The following is a 22,306-nucleotide window of genomic DNA, read 5'->3' on the forward strand; positions in this document are numbered from 1 at the left end:
CTTTAATAAACACTAAAACTCTTACTGATCTCAAACCTCTGAACAGCGGTGTAATATGGTTGTAATCCGTCGTTGAGCTTCATCCTAAAAGCACATGTTAATGCAGTTTCATGCTTTACACGCTCAGTCTGAAAAAATAATAATAATAATAATATTAATATACATTTGTATTTATTTATTTCATATAATAAAATCATTTCATTTACTTTACTTGTGAATTTAATTTACTTTGTGTGATTCAGAACATGTTTTTGCAGCTGAGCATTTACTATATGTAAAATTAAATAAAAATCTATATACTTTGAACAGTGCACATTTTGGCATTTTATTTCATTAAAAAACTAATTTATCTTGAATGTAGTTACATAACCCTTCCATATTTTCTAGCGGAAGTTGTCATAGTTGGGTAAACGTCTACAGTGGTGAATGAGAGACTACAAGAGGGAAAAAATAGAAAGAATTTGATGCGATTACGATGCTGATGACCATTAATCAATTTTGATCTCTTGATTCACTATCAATTCACATGAATAGGTCTACTGTACTTACTTTCCTTGGGTTAATTCAGTATTTTCTTGCATTAATTAATATTCACTTGTGTGTGCTTATACGAGTATCTTTTTAATGTATCATTTGAAAATCGAGTGTTTGATCATGTCTGAATATTTCTTCAAATGCAAAACCTAAATCTATCTATGGTATTGTATTAAAACAGAACTCTTGTCAGATTCAGAATAGAGTTTTATTATGTGCATATCATGTTTAAAGTTGAACAATAATGTCAGTTACACTTAAATGAAATTGAAAGAACAGATTGCATTTGCATATTTGTGTATAATTCATGAATTATCAAAGCTTTGCCCATTAATAACCTCAAGAAAGCATTACCATATAAATCCTGTAAACATTTTCCTCAGGAATATAATATAAAGCATGCCTTTTTATATCATTATCAACTGTAATTTATAAGATCAGTTGTGTTGAATTATTGTCTTTATTCATATTCAGTGTCTCCATGTAGATTGATGCCTGTTTGTCTCAAATATACCACTGACCTGAAACAAATGAAATCAACACTCATCATGTATGAAGTATAATTATTTCACGTTACATGATAGTTAGGGTTGATTTTAAATCATCATTGATTTTGAATGTTGTGTTATGATGCTCCTGTGGAGGAGTACATTACCTCTGATTTTACTGAAGCAGTTTGCACAGTTCACTCGCTCCCGATAAACCCAGAGAGACTTTCCTGCCTCCAGACCGCCGAGATCACAGCGACACACTGCACACTGCACACACACACACACACACACACGTCACATCAGACTTCAGCTCTGAGCATCAGATCCACATTCAGACACGACTGATCTTTTACCCTGAAGCAGGACGTGTGGCTGATGATCCTCAGATCTTCCAGAATCATCCTCTCTGATCCAGAGACGGGTTTCCCACAGACCGTACAAACATCCCGACTGCTGACCGTCCTGCGCGAGACATCCGCTTACAGTAAACTAGATAAAATAATAAATCCTGAACATCGTGAAGGAGTGAATCTCTGACCTGCTGGACTCCAGCGTCTGTAGAGGAGAGCGCAGGGTCGGGGATGCAGCGGGAATCTCTGTATAAACCGTCTTGACCTGTGTTCTGATATAAAGATGTGTGCATCAACACAGTGTTGGGGGTAATGCTTCACAATAGTGCAAGTTATGTAATCAGATTACTTTTTTAAGTAACTAGTAATCAGTGTTGGGGAAAGTGACTTTTAGAAGTAATGCATTACAATATTGCTCCCTAAAAAAAGTAACTTGTTACGTTACTTACAATTACAATGAAATGTAGTTACAGCAGTTACTTTGTTTCCTTGTACTGAGTGACAGCTCTGGTGTTGCCATGGAGACAGAAATCAGGAGTAAGTGCAGAGACACTTCCTTCAGCCTGAGGATTATCCATTTAATTTTTGATGTGAAAGGACCCAAATATAACTTTTGGGTTTTCTATTGGGTTATTAAAAATAATTAAGCATGCCCAGCCAAGGTGACAAAAGTAACGCAAAAGTAACATAATGCATTACTCTCCATAAAAACTAACACAATCAGTTACTTCTTTATGGTGTAACACAATCCTGTAATGCATGACTTTCAACAGTAACTTTCTCCAACACTGGCGCTGAAGGAGTGAATCTCTGACCTGCTGGACTCCAGCGTCTGTAGAGGAGAGCGCAGGGTCGGGGATGCAGCGGGAATCTCTGTATAAACCGTCTTGACCTGTGTTCTGATATAAAGAGAGCAGATGTTCATGTGTGCATCAACATGATCTGACTAGGAGTTATCATCATGTCTAGAATGTATGATCTGAGCTACAGAGTGCTCAGACGATCTTACTGTGATCGGACAGGTTGTGACTGAACACTTCCAGATCGGATCGGCAATAAAGTGTCAGCAAGATCGTCCAGCGGGGCGCTGAGGGAAAACACATAAGTGAGTGAGTGAAGTGAAGTGACATTCAGCCAAGTATGGTGGCCCATACTCAGAATTTGTGCTCTGCATTTAACCCATCCGAAGTGCACACACACAGAGCAGTGAACACACACACACACACACTGTGAGCACATACCCGGAGCAGTGTTCATCATTTATGCTGCGGCGCCCGGGGAGCAGTTGGGGGTTCGATGCCTTGCTCAAGGGCACCTAAGTCGTGGTATTGAAGGTGGAGAGAGAACTGTACATGCACTCCCCCCACCCACAATTCCTGCCGGCCCGGGACTCGAACCCACAACCTTTCGATTGGGAGTCCGACTGGTTGTGGGTTCGAGTCCCGGGCCGGCAGGAATTGTGGGTGGGGGGAGTGCATGTACAGTTCTCTCTCCACCTTCAATACCACGACTTAGGTGATTGAGTGTCCTGAAGCTGTCCAGTAAAGGAGAGTGCAGTATTCGACAGTGTTACCTGGGAGTCTGATAGCTGTAGCGTGTGTTCAGAGTCACAGCCGTTGGAGACGACGGAGAGCGAGCTGAAGAATAACTGATGTCACTGCATGAGAACGAACACGATCAACTGTGTTAAAGTCGGCGTGAAATGTTTAATCTGTTTAATCAAAACATCATATCTGGATCTTGACAGACTTCTCTCAGGTGATCAGCTTCCATTTTTAAATGTGTGCAGTTGAGAAGAAAAGATCAGGATGAGTTTATGTAGCACTGCATCAGTGTCTCTCAATGGATGCTCTGCAGTGAATGGGTGCCGTCAGAATGAGAGTCTGATAAAAACATCAGAATAATCCACAGCACTCCAGTCCATCAGTGAACATCTGGAGAAGACAAAAGATGAAACACATCCAGCATTAAGATGATTTTAACTCAAACACATAGAGTCTATAATCCATAATAACACTTCCTCCAGTGAAAAAGTGTTCTGGTCTGAATCAGGAGAGAAATCTGCACAGATCAAGCAGCGTTTAAACAGATCTGAACAAATATGTGAGAGACAACAGCAGATGCACTTCTTCACTGGAGGAAGTGTTATTATGGATTATAGACTCTATGTGTTTGAGTTAAAATCATCTTAATGCTGGATGTGTTTCATCTTTTGTCTTCTCCAGATGTTCACTGATGGACTGGAGTGCTGTGGATTATTGTGATGTTTTTATCAGACTCTCATTCTGACGGCACCCATTCACTGCAGAGCATCCATTGAGAGACACTGATGCAATGCTACATTTCTCCAAACCTGATGAAGACACAAACTCATCCTGATCTCAGATGAGCTGAGAGTGGGCATGTATTCCGCATGTTCATGATTGGCTGAAGTATTGCTGAACATGTTCTTCACATGAACTCGTACCTGAGCTTCAGGTCCACTGAGGGTTTCTCCGCAGGTTTTGGAGTCTCTTCCAGCATGGAGGAGGACGTTTTGGTGTTTGTGATGATGGTTCTGTTTCATGAACAGATGAATCAGAGATCATGGCACACATTCAGATGAGCGTCAGAGTAAAGTCACTTACTGAGCTGATGGTGAGGAGGACGTGGACACCAGCGATGAGACGGACACGCTTTCACTCCTGAGAACAAACAGAAAACATCAGGACACAGATGATTACATCGGGTATCAAAAACCGGTTCCATTTTAGAACTGGTTCCAAATGTCCAAGAACCGGGTATTTAATAAGATGCGTGCATTTAAATTTTGATTGATTTAATAGACTTCATTGTTTTTTTTTATATTGGATTTTTTTTTTTTATTGGTATCAAAACTAGGAACCCAGCTGAAACAAAACAACAGACACCATCACAAAAGCTGTAATGTGGAAACCATTAGAACTTTCTGTGATGGTTCAATTACTATTTATTTTCTTCAGCAGGGAATTGATAAGAATCGGAATCGATAAAACTGAAATGATACCCAACCCTACAGATGATGGAGATTCATGACGTCTGATGGATCTCACCTGCTTGGGCTCTTCACGGCCGGCTGGATCACTGGACTCTTCAGACCGCTGCCGAATCAATAAAAACAACATCTTCATCTAAAGCAGAACGTGAGGAGCTGCTCATTCAGATCTGGTTTTGACTGAACAGGACTTACGTGGACGCGGCTGCAGGAGCTGGTGACGACGAGACGCTGCTTACATCAATACAAACACACACAGATCATATTAGAGACTCCAGCTTTCCTCTGACTGGAGGTCAGAGTTCACACATTAAGCAGACTCGCGTCACAGACCTCGACGGAGGAGAACTGATGCTGCTCGTATCAGTTCTGTTAAAACATCAATCAACAACTAAACAGAACTGTAGAAGAACTGATATCATAAAGTATAACATTTACTAAAATGTCTCTGAGTGTTATGTGAACAGTGGCTGACATCAGAGAAATATGATGTTTAATTGTCAATGTACTACATGTAAATGTGTTGTTAAAATTACTGAAATATATTTAAACTCAAAATGGTTCAGCTGTTGAAACAGTTCAGTCATTTTAGTTTGTGTTTTTGTCATTTTGAGTAGTTACATCGAAATATTATATATACTGTATATGCAAACACACTATATACAGTATTGTTCAAAATAATAGCAGTACAATGTGACTAACCAGAATAATCCAGGTTTTTAGTATATTTGTTATTGCTACGTGGCAAACAAGTTACCATTAGGTGCAGTAGATTCTTAGAAAACTAACAAGACCCAGCATTCATGATATGAACGCTCGTAAGGCTGTGAGATTGGGCAATTAGTTGAAAGGGGTGTGTTCAAAAACTTGAACTTGTTTGCCACCTAGCAATAACAAATATACTAAAAACCTGGATTATTCTGGTTAGTCACATTGTACTGCTATTATTTTGAACAATACTGTATACTATTTATATATATATATATAATTTTTGTAGTTATATGTATGTCTATATCGTTTTTTATATTTCATTTTGTATTTTATGTTGTGTGTTTTTGTAATTTTTTTTTTTCTATATATGTCTATATAGTTTTTAGTAATCTTTAAAAAGAAAAATCTAAATTAAAATGAGAAATGTTGAATTGAGACTAGCTGAAATAAAACGTTTTTATTAGGGCTTGTAATTTAACGTGTTAATTAGATTAATTAATTAAGAAAAATAACGCATTTAACGCACTTGCCCCCCCCCCCCCCAGATCTGTATGGATCATCTGCCATTTCATACAGACGATTGATGACTAATACGAGGAAGAGCAACAACTTACTGTGTGATGGAGCCTGAGAAATGAGAAACTGTCTCATATGTACATCACATAGTTAAGAAATATCACACGAGCTATAGGCCAAGTGCAAATGTGATACTCATCTTATACAACAGTTCATTGTGTTATTTTAAGTCACAATATTGTCTGTTTTGCCAACCAAAATATAAAACAAATCAGAACTGTTAATCCCCGAGCAACCTACAGCGGTATTTCATTTCTTAATCCACGTTTTGAATGAATTTGGTGAACCACTGCACAGACCGATCGGTGTTTGACATCAAAGTACCGCGAGAGCGATTCAGAAGCACAAGGAGTCTCTGCTCTCTAAGCTCTTGCGGTTCTTTGATGTCTGATGGTGATGATCCGCTTCAAGTGGTGTAACACAATCCTGTAATGCATGACTTTCAACAGTAACTTTCTCCAACACTGGCGCTGAAGGAGTGAATCTCTGACCTGCTGGACTCCAGCGTCTGTAGAGGAGAGCGCAGGGTCGGGGATGCAGCGGGAATCTCTGTATAAACCGTCTTGACCTGTGTTCTGATATAAAGAGAGCAGATGTTCATGTGTGCATCAACATGATCTGACTGGAAGTTATCATCATGTCTAGAATGTATGATCTGAGCTACAGAGTGCTCAGACGATCAGTCGGTCTGATGATGATGATCTGCTTCAAGTCGAACAATGATTCAATGAACCATTCATAAAGAACCCTTCACTTCACTCCTGAATTTGAACGAATCAAATGAATGAATAAATGACTCGATGAAGACATTTACCACCACCTACTGGCAGTTTTAGTTTATTATCTAGAGTATCATTTCATTAAATAAATAATTTCATATTTTCATAGTAATAATAATAAAATTAAGAAAATACATTCTTAAAGTTATAGTTCACTCAACCAAAAACGACAATTCTGTCATCATTTACTCACATGGTCCAAAAGACTACATGTAATAAATTTTATCAAACAAAACATTTCTTGCTGAACCTACTTTTTGTAGTCTCTGTTTGATGCTTTGCACCACAATGACTTAAAATGATCTTTTCAGAGTAATTTCTCCAAATTTGATGTGCGATTAATTAGATTAATTAATCACCACATCTTGTAATTAATTCAATTTAAACATTTTAATCGCTTACCAGCCCTAGTTTTTATATTGTAGTTTAGTTCATTTCAGTTATTTTCAGTTCTTATATTAATGGTTGGAAACTAAGCCTGTCCTGAGTGACAGAACACCCTCGACTCACCCGTTTGTGTTCTGAAACGCTGTGACCTCCGGAAGCTTCTCACCAAACGTGCGTTTAACAGGACTTGACCTGCACACACAAACATTAGCAGAGAGCAACTTAAGTAACACTTTAGTTCTCTTTGAAAATGAAAAAGTTGTTGAGCACCATTGACTTCCGTAGCAGTGCTCAGCAGTGCTCTGGTTGACTCACGGTTTGCTGCTGGTGTTTGCTCCGGAGAACACTCTCGCTGTGAAGCTGGAGCCGTTGGGAGTCTTGAGCGCCGGATTCCTGCAGAAGAGCGAGAAACACACTTAACACAGTCACACACTAAACCTGGGCATGTTCTGTGTGCAGCAGCGGCTCTCACCTGACAGGGATCGGAGGTTTGGAGGGCGATGTGATGGAGACGGCTCCGCTCTTAGTGTTCACACTGCTGCGGACGACAGAAGAGTCAGACCACGGAGAATCTGAGTCACCAGACACTAACCAACACTAACTAACACATTACCAACACTAACACATTACGAACACTAACCAACACTTACTAACACTAACCAACACTAACCAACACTAACCAACACTAACCAACACTAACCAACACTAACTAACACTAACTAACACTAACCAACACAAACCAACACTAACAAAAATCCAACACTAACCAACACTAACACTTACCAACACTAACCAACACTAAACAACACTAACTAACACTAACTAACACTAACCAACACTAACCAACACAAACCAACACTAACCAACACTAACAAAAATCCAATACTAACCAACACTAACACTTACCAACACTAACCAACACTAAACAGCACTAACCAACACTAAACAACACTAACCAACACTAACTAACACTAACCAACACTAACACATTACCAACACTAACCAACACTAACTAACACTAACCAACACTAACTAACACTAACCAACACTAACACATTACCAACACTAACCAACACTAACACTAACCAACACTAACTAACACTAACCAACACTAAACAACACTAACTAACACTAACTAACACTAACCAACATTAACTAACACTAACCAACACTAACACAAACCAACACTAAACAACACTAACCAACACTAACCAACACTAACCAACACTAACCGACACTAACCGACACTAACCGACACTAACCGACACTAACCAACACTAACCAACACTAACTAACACTAACCAACACTAACCGACACTATCCGACACAAACTAACACTAACCAACACTAACTAACACTAACCAACACTAACACAAACCAACACTAAACAACACTAACCAACACTAACCAACACTAACCAACACTAACCGACACTAACCGACACTAACCGACACTAACCGACACTAACCAACACTAACCAACACTAACTAACACTAACCAACACTAACCGACACTATCCGACACAAACTAACACTAACCAACACTAACTAACACTAACCAACACTAACACAAACCAACACTAAACAACACTAACCAACACTAACCAACACTAACCAACACTAACCAACACTAACCGACACTAACCAACACTAACCAACACTAACTAACACTAACCAACACTAACCGACACTAACCGACACTATCCGACACAAACTAACACTAACCAACACTAACCGACACTAACCGACACTATCCAACACAAACTAACACTAACCAACACTAACCAACACTAACCGACACTAACCGACACTAACCGACACTATCCAACACAAACTAACACTAACCGACACTAACCAACACTAACCAACCTGCTTTTGTTGAGCAGCTCCTGACTGCCACCGAACCTACAAGAGCAACGAGAAACAGGCATCTAGTGAATATACAGCAGATATATAGAGATATAGATGGTGATGTATAGATCGAGCACCTCTTGGTTAAGTTGCTGATGGACGTCCCAGAGTTAGCTGAGGTTTGATCGTCCTCCAGCGGTTTGCTGAAGTCACACAGAACATGATTTTAATTATTATAAAAATCAGCAGCTGATATGATTCTGAGTGAAATGATTCTGACCTGTCAACATCTTCTCTTGATTTCCGCTGACCCAGAACTACTTTACCAGGGTTAGGATCATAACTGCAACAGGAGCATTGAGAATGAGCATTAGGTGCATTTCATTTCTACATCACATGTGTGTGTTAGAGAGAGAGAGAGAGAGAGAGAGAAAGAAAGAGATAGGGAGTGTGTGTGTGTGTGTGTGTGTGTGTGTGTGTGTGTGTGTGTGTGTGTGTGTGTGTGTGTGTGTGTGAGTATATATGAGTGCATGCACAAGCTTGTTATGTGTGTGTGTGTGTGTGTGTGTGTGTGTGTGTGTGTGTGTGTGTGTGTGTCGTACTCGACGGACTCGTCCTCCTCTGCGTTTCTTCTGATCCAGCTGTTGTCTTTCAGGACGGTTCTTTTCTTGCCGCTGTCTGTGTTCATCACAATTCAAACATGTTTACACAACATCATCACACACATGTACATGTACACACACCTATATGTGTGTGTGTGGGGGGGTCTCATCACAACATATGCAGAATATAAATTACTTCATAATTTATATAAGATTAGATTAGTATTGTCCCTTTACTGATTCCTCAAAAGAGGAACCTAAAGCTACTTGGCACAGCAGCACAATAAAGAGTCGAATAAATAACATACAAAGAGAGTATATATTAAAATATATATCATTTGGTGGTAAGTTCCATTAATTATTCTCAATGGTTTTTCTAATTACTACAATGTTTCTTTTTATCAAAATCAGCATACAAATTTATATATATTTTTTTATCATGTTTCAGGAGGAGATGTGAAAATAACATTAAAATGCACAAAATATTTATTAATTTTAGTTCTATATATATATAACAGGTTTCATCTGTGTGTGTGTAAATATGAGATCATAAAGTGCAGATCTTACCGGATTTGGTCTGTGTGCTCATATTGTGTTATAGATGTGAATCCAGACAGCAGTGATCTGAAATCAGGCGTCTGTGGTTATGAATATGAACAACAGTAATTCCTCTCTTTTGACTGACACACATACAATGCGCAGGTGTTTGCGTGTCAATGTAAAGTGTGCTGCAGGCGTGTTGTCATGCATATTTGTGGAAAGTGCCAACAGTGTGTTTTGTTCTCGAGTCTCCAGCCCTTTTTCCCTCTTTCTCAGGTGAAGTCACCCATCCTGATCAACCAGCACACACCCCTTCAGAAATAATTACTACACACCCTGTTGATTAGCAGCTTCTCGTTACACTGATCCTTCTGCTCACAGTCCAACACACACTATATACTGCATATGTGTCCCTGGAGCACAAAACCTGTCATAAGGGTCATTTCGAAATTGCTAAAGCTGAATAAATGATCTCTCCATTGATGTGTGGTTTGTTCGGAGGACAATATTTGTCTGAGATACAACTATTTGAAAATCTGGAATCTGAGGGAGCAAAAACATCTAAATACTGAGAAAATCATCTTTAAAGTTGTTCAGATGAAGTTCTTAGCAATGCATATTACTAATCAAAAATAAAGTTCTGATATATTTACAGTAGGAGATTTACTAAATATCTTCATAAAATGATCTTTACTTAATATCCTAATGATTTAGGCATTAAAGAAAGATGTATAATTTAGACTCATACAATGTATTGTATTGTTGGCTTTTTCTACAAATATATCTGTGACACTGATGACTGCTTCTGTGCTGCAGGGACACATATTTATCTAACCATGAGATTAATTATTGATAAACACATGATATAAACATTCTGGATATTAAAGTTAGGCAACAAGCAAACACTTTCACATATAAATGTTTAAAATCTGAAATAAACTGACATAAAGCACAGCGCTTGGACTCACCTGTGTGTTAGTGTGTGTGTGTGTGTGTGTGTGTGTGTGTGTGTGAAAGTCTCAGAGTCACACCCTGTTTTGTGTCAGAGCCAATGAGGACTTTGATCACATCCCAGCACAAACCTGTACAGTCAGTTTCAGCACAAACACACACACACACTCTTCTAATCCTTTTGATGAGTTCAGTATGAAAACACACACTCAGATCAGATCAGAAACACACACTCCTTCAGTCTTCTGTTGCTCTGGTCAGAAAGTGAGTTTTATTCAGAAACCCCAGCTCTGATCGTCTGTAATCACATCCTCACATTCAGACAGCATTCACCTGTTTTCTCCAGAAAGCTTCATGTCACAAGTCCAGGCCTGTCTTTATCTCCAGTGTGTAGATATATCAGAGGAACACCTCACTGAAGATCACAGACACCTCTTTTATCTCACATTCAACACATTAACTCAAGATTGAGAGATCAAATCTAATCATTTAAGAATCAACTACTGAAACCCTTAAAGATCAACCACTGAACTTTGTCTCTCTCCAGTGTTTCAGCAGCTTTAAGACCCTTTTAAGACCAAGTAAAGAAACTTTAAGAACTAAATTGAAGGGAAAACAATGAATTTTCTTAATGAAAAAGTTGAAGTCTTGTTTTATGAGAAACTGATCAAAAATGAAGTGAGTTTATGATTAAAACAAGAACAAATATCTACCAACGGGCTCAGAAAAATCAAGATAATTCAAAGGAAAACCAGATTTCATTCCTCAATCGCAGATGTTTCATCTTGTTTTACTCCTTTCATCTTGTTCTGTTTTTCAGAAATTCAACATTTGCATCTCCAGTAAAAGTATCTTGACTTAAGGATGTTTAGATATTTGTATTGGAAGAAAACTATACTGAGGAAGATATTTATTCTGTGCAATGTGTGACTTAATGAATTGAAGACTCTAATGCTATAATTTAATTTGTGGGAATTAAGACTTTTTAGTATCTGCAGCAACTCACGTGACATGACTTTTCCAAACAAATAGAAATATAACTTTTTTTTTACTTTAAGTTGTGCTGCTCGTTTGACCTTGATTACTGGAACAGCTGTATTTGAGGCTTTGCTGACAGAAACCATCGCTGTGACTCCTCCTTAACACTTCGCATTAAAGTAATGACACATCATCGGCTCATAATGAGCTCACAGACCTGTTTGGTGTTCAGAAAGCGGGATTTTCCTCTCAATGACGCGCTTCAGGAGCTGCTGATGCAGGGCGCGGCGCGCGCCCGACAGCTCGGGGACGCGCAGCGCGAGCTCGACTCGCTGCAGGTGCACGCGCCACACATTACCTTTAGCATAGGCCTCATAAAACCATGGTTAATTTTCCTTAGGACAAAACATGACACATGATAATGCAAACACATTATTATTACGCCATAATTATCACAGTTTCTGTCATAACTTTTGACATTTAAAGTCATATGACTTTTGATTTTAGGCATGATTTTAGACTTTTGCATGATTTTAGGAATCTGAGGTGCTCGTGTGCAGCACAACAGAGCGAATCTAAAGTCAGGTTTATTTCTATACAGCTTTATATACAATAAAGATTGTAAGAATAACCAGGAAAATATGAGTTTCATCACACAAATCCAGTTTGAGCTGTAAATCAGCTCTACAGAAGACAGGAGTGTTCAAATGCAGGGTTTCTTATCAAAGTCTCAATTCACTCTTCCACATTTAAAAGCTCTTAAATCAGAGCAGAAAGTCTCAAATTCAGAAAGTCGTGGCATTAAATGTTGCTTGTATTGTAAAAATGGTTAGTCTTGTTTTACAGTACGAATATCTAGACATCTTTAAATGAAGAAGATACATTTAATGGAGATGTAAAATGAAGATATGAAGTCTTGTATTTTTAGAAACTGAACAAAATAAAGTGAGTTTATGTTTAAGACCAGAACAAATATCTGTCAGTGAGGAATGAAAACGGATTTTTTTCTGACTTCTTGTTTTAATAATCAACACACTTCCATTTCATCAGTTTCTCATTAAACACAACTCTCTTTAGTTATTTTGCTCCTACAGTAAACGTGTCATGATTTAAGAATATTTAGTCATTCAACAAAATTAAATAAAAAACGAAAAAGTAACCAAACATTTGATGGTATTCGTTGACTTCCATAGTATGGAGGAAAAAAACTTCAATCCCTGGAAAAAATATTTTGTCTAAAGGTTCATTCATCTGATGTGTTATTTCATCGGTCAGGCTTTACAGGGTTAAACATGAGTGTGATAAACCGATGAAAGATCTCCTGTTCATGGAGCTTCATAAAGTCCTCTGTAGAAGATTGACCAACTAAACGAATCGTTTCATAACAGTGACTCAGTCAGAGGTCTCAATGTTTCATTTCTATTTAGTTGCCTAGCAACATCTTTCACCCGTATCCATGGGAAACACACACACACACACACAGGAAACTCGTCAGTCAGAATATAAAAGCATTATCATCAAAGACTGCTGCACTAATGACTAATATCTTCAGCACACTGACACAACTGTTTGCTATTACAAGTTTCTGAAAAGGTATGTTTCAATATGCAAATGAGACATTAGTCATTAGACATTTCCAGAGCATAAATCTGATCATTGGATCAAGTCAGGTTTATAATTCTAGTTTGATTTTGTTGACGAAGTTAAAGGTTTTTCCGGAGGGGATTTTGGATTTTATCACACCTTAAATCAGAAAATACTGTCAACAAACAGTAAAACAATGATTTCACCATGTTTTAGGAGTAAAATCAGTGTGAATGCAATATGAACTAATCTTCAGCATATAGAGGGGAATTAAACTGTAAAGTTTATTGTGGCGAAGAGAAAAAAAAACTCTTTAAAGATACGGATTGGAATAGAAATCTACAGACACCATACATCAAAATAAAGATCACCCTACACTTTCAAACTTTTATTCTAGCTTCAAGCACTGTTTGTAATTCACACTTGAATTAAGGTAGGTTTCAAAAAAGAAAATCTGATTCTTATCAAATACTAGATCTGGATCATATTCAGTATTAATATCAAAGCAAAGCTTCCATCTGTCTTTCTGGATCCACATTTCACTCTCTAACATTAGTAAGTTTTCATTTATATGCTTTTAGATTGCATTATTTTTTTCCATCGCTGGTTTGTGCGTCTTCCTCGTCTATGTTTTTGATCGGCGCCTTCTAGACTCCTTCAGGAGATGTGCAATAGCGCCCCCTAGCGTTTAACAGTGAAAATATACAATTCAGTGTTTGGCAGGGAAAGAGTTAACGGTGTATTTTGCATGTTTCCTTTCCACTAGTATGAAACAAGAGACATGTTATAAAAGCGAAATAGAGCTCAAAACCGAGCAGTAAAGCATGAAAACACATGTCTCACCTTAAGGTCATTTTAAGGCGTAATGAGGGGCGTCTCAGGGGTCATGAGCCTGAGTACAGCTAGTTACTAACATGTTAACTCCACTAACAAACCTCCAGCTACTAGACTCCCTGGATTCATCTCTCCATGTGAAGAAACACAGCAGGACACTGGCTTTCATTTCCTCATCTTTTATTAAAGTCGATGTGCAGCTGCATGACGTCACATTGTTTTGAAGGAAACATGCACATACTGTGAGGTCAAAGGTCACGATCACTGACAGACTGATATGTGACCAGAGCCATGGACCGTAAGGCAAATAACTTAACGAGAGCAGAACTCGTTCACGAGCTCGCAGAAAATCCATCCTGACAGTCTTTGCCACAGAGGTCAAGGGTTCAGGGTTCAGGGGTCAAAGGTCACGCTCGTTTGGTCTTATTCACATCTCGACAATAAAGTGCTCCTCATGTATTCAATACAGCTAGAGGAACACAACTAAAATTTAACCAATAAAGGAGAGCAGGTAAAATCAGAAGCGGCGTGTGGGCTAATACTGTCCGGATTGTCTGAGAATCAGCGTCTGTGTCGTGTGGATTGAGTCTGTTCACAGTGTGGTCATGAGAGGTAGTCAGGCGGTGGGTCCGGGGCCCGGAGTCCCTGCGGGGGGCGATCCGGTCTGGACCTGCGTCTGGAACTGTGTCAGCTGCTCGGGACTGGACAGGTTCTTCAGCAGCGTGTTCTCCTGCTCCAGCTGAGAGTTCCTCTCCATCAGCTCCTTGATCTGCTCCTTCAGCACCTCCACCTCCTCACGCACCGCGTACATCAGGTGACTCTTCACCAGGTCCTGCGCACACACACACACACACACGTTACCATGAGACACCAGGATCACTGGAGGACACACGATTGCTCACCAAATTTTTTTAAATATTATTAGAATTTAAAGCAGCAGTTTTCTGTGTGAATCTGTGTTAGAGTGTAATGTATTTCTGTGATGCTCTGCTGTATTTTCAGCATCATTCCTCCAGTCTTCAGTGTCACATGATCTTCAGAAATCATGAAAATATGATGATTTACTGCTCAAGAAACATTTATGATTATTATCAGTGTTGAACACAGTTCAATGTTTTTGTGGAAACTGTGATGCATTTGATTTTTCAGAATTTTTTTCAGAATAGAAATTTCAAAAGAACAGCATTTATTTGAAACAGAAATCTTTTACTAACATTAATAATGTCTCTACTGGCGCTTTTGATCAAATTAATGCATCCTTGATGAATAAATGTATCAGTTTCTTAGAAAAACAAGCATTATTCCATACGCATTACATATGGAATAATTAACAGAACATTTGAGCAGAAAAAATGTAAATAAACATTTCTGATTATTACCAATGTTGCAAACACACATCAAAATATACATTATTGGAAACTTTTGTCCACCAGTGTGTTAAAGTAAGAGAGTGTTTCTGGCAGGAGAAGCTACAAGAACATTCTCCCATCGCTGTTATTTTCCTATCATTAATACACTTTTATAGTCTCTATATTTTCTGGTTTCACTTTAGGTTTAGCAGTAGTTTTAATCACTCTTTTATTAGATTAGTATTATTCCAGAATCTTAGTACCCTCTTATAGTTTTTGTTAATATTTATAAATCTTACTTACTTTTTTTATTTTATACTGTTTGCTTAAATGTGTGTCTGTTTTAATAATTATGCTGTGTGTTTGTCAATTTAAAATGTCTATATAATTTTTATTAACTTGTTTTAGTTTATTTAGCTTTAGTAACTGCAAGTCCCTTGCCAAGTCTGTTTTTTATATTTCAGTTAATGTTTCTTTTGTTTCAAGTAATTGTAATCAAGTAAGTGTTTTGGTTATCAATAATATCATGACTCGTGTTTTTTTAGTCATTTGTGATGATTGCATAAAGGGTTATTTCCACTCACACTCAAGAAGCAGTTTCTAACTAGAAATATATATCTATTATATATTCCTAACAGAGATTCCCATCACGTTGGATTATAGTTTGGACACGAGCGTGACGTCTCCGGTCAGCTAGAGCTCTAGAGTGAGACTCGAAGGGTTAAAGCCATCAGATCAGGATCTTTAGATGGCAGAGGAACAGAACGTTCTTCATCCAGAGGAGGGAGCTGCTGGATTATTCTGGGCATCCCTGTCAGCAGTTGCCTAGCAACAAGCACAGGCTCCAGATAGAGCCAGATACGCATTTCAACAAAAACCCTCATCACATTACCAATCACATCCACAGCACCTTTCTCACAAACATTAACACAATCATCTCTCATAGGAGAACCTACCGTGTTAAACCGTGGTCTGGCTGTTCTGCGTTTTTATATTCTTTGCATCCATGACTGAATTATTAATGACATTAAACCGGTTTATTAGGCTTTCTGTCAGAAGTCTTTGTGTGATGGCTGGTTATGTAAAAAAAAAAAAAAAAAAGTACAAAACTAGTCATAAGAGTCTTTACTTTAAGATGTATGCATCGTCTGAAGCTGAATAAATGATCTCTCCATTGATGTGTGGTTTGTTCGGAGGACAATATCTGTCTGAGATACAACTATTTGAAAATCTGGAATCTGAGGGAGCAAAAACATCTAAATATTGAGAAAATCATCTTTAAAGTTGTTCAAATGAAGTTCTTAGCAATGCATATTACTAATCAAAAATGAACTTTTGATATATTTACAGTAGGAAACCTACTAAATATCTTCATGAACATGATCTTTACTTAATATCCTAATGATTATTGCCATCAAAAGAAAAATGGATAATTTGTTACAAATAGACCTATGCTACTTCTGACTGCTTTTGTGCTTCAGGGACACAGTTAATCATCATCATCATGAAGAGCATCTCAGACTCACCATGGCTTGCTCGATCTTGTTGTCTATGGCCACAAGACTGGCTCCGGAGGAACTGTGGGAAAAATAAAAAACACCCGGTCAGTTCATTCATTCAGATGATGTTGCATAAGATCTGCATAAACACACAGCAGCAGAAACCGAATAACGCAACGCTTCTGAGAAGATGCAGACAATCCAGAGCGAAAGGATCCTTCAGCATCACATTAACGTTATTATTACACAACCACATTCACAGCAGCATCATTAATATCTCTCTCCAATGAAGGTATTATTCACCTGTTATCTAGAATCTCCGCTCCCAGAACTGACGACAGAAACGAGATGGAAAGACTCCTGAGCTGACAAACACTGACATCCGTCTGCAGCGGGTAACACGGAGAACTCATTCTGTCCCGCCCATCGAGCGCTCAGAATCACACACACAGATGCAGAAGAGTCACATTCTCCATCCTGTGCGTGATTTCTCCCAAGGATTCCCACACAAAGGCGCTCGGAATGAGATTTACAGTGCAGGAGATCTGCAGCCGCTGCCTCATTAGCATAATAATAGAGGTCTGAGTGCACGGCGGCACCCATTGGCTGAGAGCGCAGGGTATTTGACTAATCTATGCCAAGCCCCGCCCCCGTCCTCAACGGCTGCTCACCAACAGAACCGACAAGAGAGAGTTGCTTATTTATCAAAGTATGAACACATCCCAAAGGAAAATAACTATTATTAAAATACTATTTATTTATAAGTGTAAACCTATTTATTTTAAAGTGACAACAAAAGCAGTTAGTCAGAAAGACAGCTATATTTGTAATGTACAACGCCATGTTTATTAAGGAAAATATGATCTGAATCTCTAAAGGAAACAAAACACACACACACACTGCTGACGCCTGGGCAGCAGAAACAGGGCACGTTTGCAGTCACATGAGCAGAGATTCACTGACCCTTACAGGACAAACACATCACTGCAGCTGTTTCAGATCAAACCTAACTAACTTCAACTAAAGTGAAGAGTAACATACACCAGTCAGCATCATTACAGAACTCGCTGAAATCTCAGAGATATACCGTTATCTTCCTAAGATCAAGACAGTGGCTAATATCAGCTTCATGCACAGAAACCAGCAGAAATACTGTCACTAGACTGAGATATCGAAGCAGCGCTGCAGTCTTCAAACGCTGAACATTTTACAACTTCATTCCATAACAGTGAAACCATTTCACTTCTGTATGTGATCTGCACTGCTGCTCTTCTACAAGATGAATAAACGTAAATGAACAAAACTGAATATTCAACAGATTATTTAAAACCAAGAACATCATATGAGAAAGTGAAGAGTCAGATTGACGTACTGTACTCTACTGTACACACACACTGTACTGTACATCAGTATGGAGCACATTAACACACTACTCTATATACACTTAATTCAGCAAGTGCCAGAAAATAGTCATTTTGTGTTTTGTTTTGTTTTTATTCTAATACTGTGCTTTTACTTTTCAAGTTCAAGAAAGATGTAAAATTGATTTGAAACTGTAAAAATACAATTGCAATTTTCAAGGATAAGAAGGGTTTAAAATTCAATGAATTTTACTTAGTCCTTAAATGTATATTTATTACACTGTAACACAAGACTCCTTAAAATAAAGTGTGACCAAATGTGTAAATACATGTGGATGTTTCTCGCTTTCTTATAGCTGCCAGTTTGAATTTTTTTGTACCTTATCCAATGACAATAAAGCATCTTATTGAAAAAACTTTCTAAATTAAACCTCTGTCAAGTATTAAATCAGTGAGCACCTGACCAGACACACAGAAGATCCAGTTACTGATGAAGCAGGAGGATGTGTGATCGTGTGTGTCACTGCAGATGTATGTAGAGATCAGACGGATTCATCAGGACTCTGTAGACGGACAGGCCACATCACACCGGTCATATAAAGATAAAGAAAGTCAATCCACATTCACCACAAACACAAAGATCTGATGCATCTGCATTAAAGCCCTGCAGGACGTGATGAGTGCAACGACACGCAGCATCAGCACCACACTTACAAGAGCATCTTCTGCGGAGTCACTGCAGACGCGGTCAATCTAACACACTCCAGCAGACGGAGATCAGGCCGATCGCTGGGAAAAGTTTTAAGAGAGCTGGAGAAAGAGGAACGACAGACGAGTTCTCTGGAGACGAGCCGATATATTTAGAGGCACTACTGACCACAAACAGAAGAGAAGAACAGCCTCATTCGAGGACAAACTCTTCATCGAACCACAGCTGCTGGAGAATCACACTAAAGCTCACTACAGAGACTATGCTATTAAAATGTGTCACTCAGGAATCAAGAGTTCTGCATTACAATAACTTGAGGTTTATTGACATGTTAATTAATATGTACAAAAAATGTATTTGTGCTAAAAACAGGAACGCAAAATATTTAAAATTTCTCTGATTTTGAGTTGAAACATACACCCTTCAATGAGATCAGATGCATAAAGATTTTTTGTTGCTTGAAAAAAAAACATATTTAAATTAAAATAAATATATTTGTTATTAAAAATAATAAATAAAAATACAAAAATTTTTCGAACTTAATTTTATTTAAAAATTAGTTTGAAGTTGATGTGCTAAAATAAAAATGTATAAAATTATATACACATTTAAAAATAAATAAAATATATATATTTCTTACACTAAGTACATCAAGTTTACCTTGATGAAATAAAATAATTAATTTCTACAAAATATAAAACTTAATAAAAAAAAATACAAATTGAATATAAATGCATGATTTTAAATGAATAAAAAGAAAAAAACACCACCACAGTCATCAATCCCCCGAAAACAAGTGGTTTCTGAGTTTGTCTCTTACCTGTCTTCATCTGCAGCAGCTGAGACAGAAAACACAGCAGCAGCGGCGTCCTGTCCGAGAGCAGACGCAGACGCAGACGGTCCAGCCCTGCCTCCTGCAGCCAGGGACAGCAGTGTGTGGTGCTGAAGCAGGAGCCGCTGTGCATCCTCCAGCTGCGAGGCCGTCACATACGCGGAGCCCGACAGGTGCAGCGGGGCCCTCAGCGGCTGCAGGGCACTCAGAGCCAAGCTGGAGCTGTGGGATGAAGACAGCTGTGCTCCAGGATTCTCCGGGATGATGTCCATCTGTGGGGGCCTCGGAGACACGGGCCCCGGAATCCCGATGGACACTGGAGAGGTTGCGTTGGGAATCAGAAGAGGTTGGAGGTTTGCTGTGATCGGAGCGTGTTCCACCGGAGTGTAGCTGCTCTGGGGCTCAGATCGGACCGGAGCGGAGGAGCTCTCCGTCGGAGGAACCAGGTCCTGACCGTAAACCTGCTGGACATCTCCTCCTCCTCCGCCGCTGCTGCTCAAGGTGCTTCCAGAGGAGCTGCTGCTCGTGGACTCGTGCTCGGATTGAATGATGCTCTCCAACGCTCTGTGAGCGACGGACGCGACGTCTCCAGGTGGCGCGTCCTTTTCGTGAAACTCCGTACAAGTCCAGCGTCCCTTCCGAACCGGCTCCGAGCTGGAGTCCAGCTTCACCACCCTGAAGCGCGACGCTGTGCTCGAAGGATTCGCGGATGTTAACGGCACCGTAGCTCCAGCTGCGGAGTCCGTCGTGACAGAGACCGAGCTAGACGCGGATCCGCTGGCCTCCGCTGGGACAGAGCGTCCGCTCGGGGCCGGAGCCTGCGGAGAGACAGGGATCGTTGAAGGAGTCGCTGAAGGAGCCATGGATCGTCCAGTCTTGTGATGATGATGATGATGATGATGGACGCCGTTGACCATCACCGGCTCGTTAGGCGTCTCGCCACCGTGTAAACTGTTCAGAGTCTCCTCAGACGAGCTCCGCTCGGGGACGCCGGTGTCCGTGGCCCGGGACACAGACACGTCCAGGATGTCTGACGACGAGAGGTCCTCGGTGTGTGACTCGTCCATGTCGTCGTAGCTCTCGGTGTCGTCGGCGAGGCTGGTGTTGGCGGAGGACCCCTGCGCGGGAAGGACGCTCGTGATCTGGAAGCCGCTCTTCTTCTTCACCGTCGGGATCCCGAGGCTGTGCGGCCCGGGGGACGGCGGATGCGCCATCACGGCGGTCGTCGGTAAACGGTGCGCTGGAGCTGATCAACACGCTACAGTCGGTGCAGTCACGTCGTTAGCAAACGGTTTATAGTCCCCATTTAAAGAGTTTGACAGTTGCTCCGGTGATCTGTGAGTGTTTATGATGAAGGCTAGCGTCGGTTAGCTGCCGGTTAGCACGGTAACCGGGCCGTTTGGTGAACCGACAGCGAACTCAATCCATCAGCAGAATATCCTTAACTTTATGTCCTGACAGAAATACGCGTTTTTGTCGGCGACACACGTCAGTTACCGGCTAAATGAACATAAACAGACCTTCGACATCACCTCAGAATTGCAGACGCTCCTCCGAGCTCTTGATTTGAGTGAATTCGGACTCAAGTCGCTCCGGGTCGCCGGTTAAATCCGTGTCACGCCGCTTTCTGCTCTCAGGCCCGCGTGAGAAACATCTTCATCCGCCGCTTTGCTGTCTCATCACTGACTGCTGGACGCTGTTAGCACGCTAACCGACGAGCTAGCAGCTGTGGTGACGCCAGCAGGGGGCGGGGCCGCGGCGCGCAGGACACGCACAACCGGCACATCCGGGAACGTAACTGTCAATTTCGGACGGTCATTGATTAGTTTTTTTCCCCACAAAGTAAAATAAATAATAAAAATTCGATATATATATATATATATATATATATATATATATATATATATATATATATATATATATATATATATATATATATATATAGTTAAACTTTACATAATTATAGATTTATAGTTTATTGTTGTTACATTTCTAATTTACATTTTAGTAAATTTCGCAATGTAAATAATTGTTTTGATGTGAATAATTTTATTGTAAATAATTGTTTTGATGTGAATAGTTTTATTGTAAATAATTGTTTTCAGTGACACTGAAGTAGAGCACCTGTAACAATACATCACATATATAAAAGCAATTTATATATAACGAGTTCAGATGCAAAATTAGCATTTTGTTTCTCAGGCTCTTATGTTTATGTTCAGTTATTTCACTTTAATAGTAATGTAAAGAACCTATTCGTTGCCATTGTGAACTCTTTACACACATATATTACAATATTATATGGACTAATTAAACGTTTTGTAAATTTTGCAGGGTAAAATTGAGGTGGGGAGGGGGGGGGGGTAAACAGCTATA

The 22,306-nt window shown here is 39.5% G+C and overlaps 2 protein-coding genes and 1 long non-coding RNA gene across 7 annotated transcripts in view; 1 reads left to right on the forward strand and 2 right to left on the reverse strand.

Moving 5' to 3' along the window:
• Positions 1-720: 720 nt before the first annotated feature.
• The window catches only part of LOC132160682 (LIM domain only protein 7), a 33,829-nt gene continuing 12,243 nt past the window's right edge, over positions 721-22,306 (reverse strand). Inside the window, exons 2-15 of one of the 5 annotated variants that reach the window (XM_059570322.1) lie at positions 9,861-9,919; positions 9,294-9,369; positions 8,972-9,034; positions 8,829-8,894; positions 8,710-8,745; positions 7,314-7,379; positions 7,157-7,234; positions 6,965-7,033; positions 6,167-6,250; positions 2,191-2,274; positions 1,564-1,647; positions 1,379-1,487; positions 1,190-1,292; positions 721-1,055 (exon numbers count right to left, since the gene is read on the reverse strand). In XM_059570322.1, the coding sequence (XP_059426305.1) occupies positions 1,039-1,055; positions 1,190-1,292; positions 1,379-1,487; positions 1,564-1,647; positions 2,191-2,274; positions 6,167-6,250; positions 6,965-7,033; positions 7,157-7,234; positions 7,314-7,379; positions 8,710-8,745; positions 8,829-8,894; positions 8,972-9,034; positions 9,294-9,369; positions 9,861-9,882 (957 nt within the window). In that variant the 5' untranslated portion in view covers positions 9,883-9,919 and the 3' untranslated portion in view covers positions 721-1,038. Of the gene's footprint in view, positions 1,056-1,189; positions 1,293-1,378; positions 1,488-1,563; positions 1,648-2,190; positions 2,275-6,166; positions 6,251-6,964; positions 7,034-7,156; positions 7,235-7,313; positions 7,380-8,709; positions 8,746-8,828; positions 8,895-8,971; positions 9,035-9,293; positions 9,385-9,860; positions 10,209-22,306 lie in introns of those variants that run through there. The other 4 variants (XM_059570320.1, XM_059570319.1, XM_059570321.1 and 1 more) reach the window with 4 other exon arrangements.
• Positions 1,703-22,306, forward strand: part of LOC132160683 (uncharacterized) — a 27,792-nt gene continuing 7,188 nt past the window's right edge. Inside the window, exon 1 of the long non-coding RNA XR_009438064.1 lies at positions 1,703-1,841. This is a non-coding gene — a long non-coding RNA (uncharacterized LOC132160683). The remainder of the gene's footprint in view (positions 1,842-22,306) is intronic.
• LOC132160669 (TSC22 domain family protein 1-like) lies at positions 14,344-21,689 on the reverse strand. Its single transcript, XM_059570302.1, has 3 exons — positions 19,919-21,689; positions 17,056-17,107; positions 14,344-15,012 (listed from the first exon to the last, which is right to left on the reverse strand). Exons 1-3 carry the CDS (start codon positions 21,142-21,144, stop codon positions 14,797-14,799), a joined length of 1,494 nt encoding a protein of 497 aa, XP_059426285.1. The 5' UTR covers positions 21,145-21,689; the 3' UTR covers positions 14,344-14,796.

Source organism: Carassius carassius, chromosome 17 (genome assembly GCF_963082965.1).
Source record: "Carassius carassius chromosome 17, fCarCar2.1, whole genome shotgun sequence".
NCBI classification, from domain to species: domain Eukaryota; kingdom Metazoa; phylum Chordata; class Actinopteri; order Cypriniformes; family Cyprinidae; genus Carassius; species Carassius carassius.

Coding starts and splice junctions, on each gene's coding strand:
- LOC132160669 (XM_059570302.1), bottom strand. CDS start 21,144: ATGGCGCATCCGCCGTCCCCCGGGCCGCACAGCCTCGGGATCCCGACG. Junction 17,108..19,918: donor GCTGCTGCAGATGAAGACAG/GTAAGAGACAAA, acceptor TTTTTCCCACAG/TTCCTCCGGAGCCAGTCTTG. Junction 15,013..17,055: donor ACAAGATCGAGCAAGCCATG/GTGAGTCTGAGA, acceptor GTGTGTGCGCAG/GACCTGGTGAAGAGTCACCT.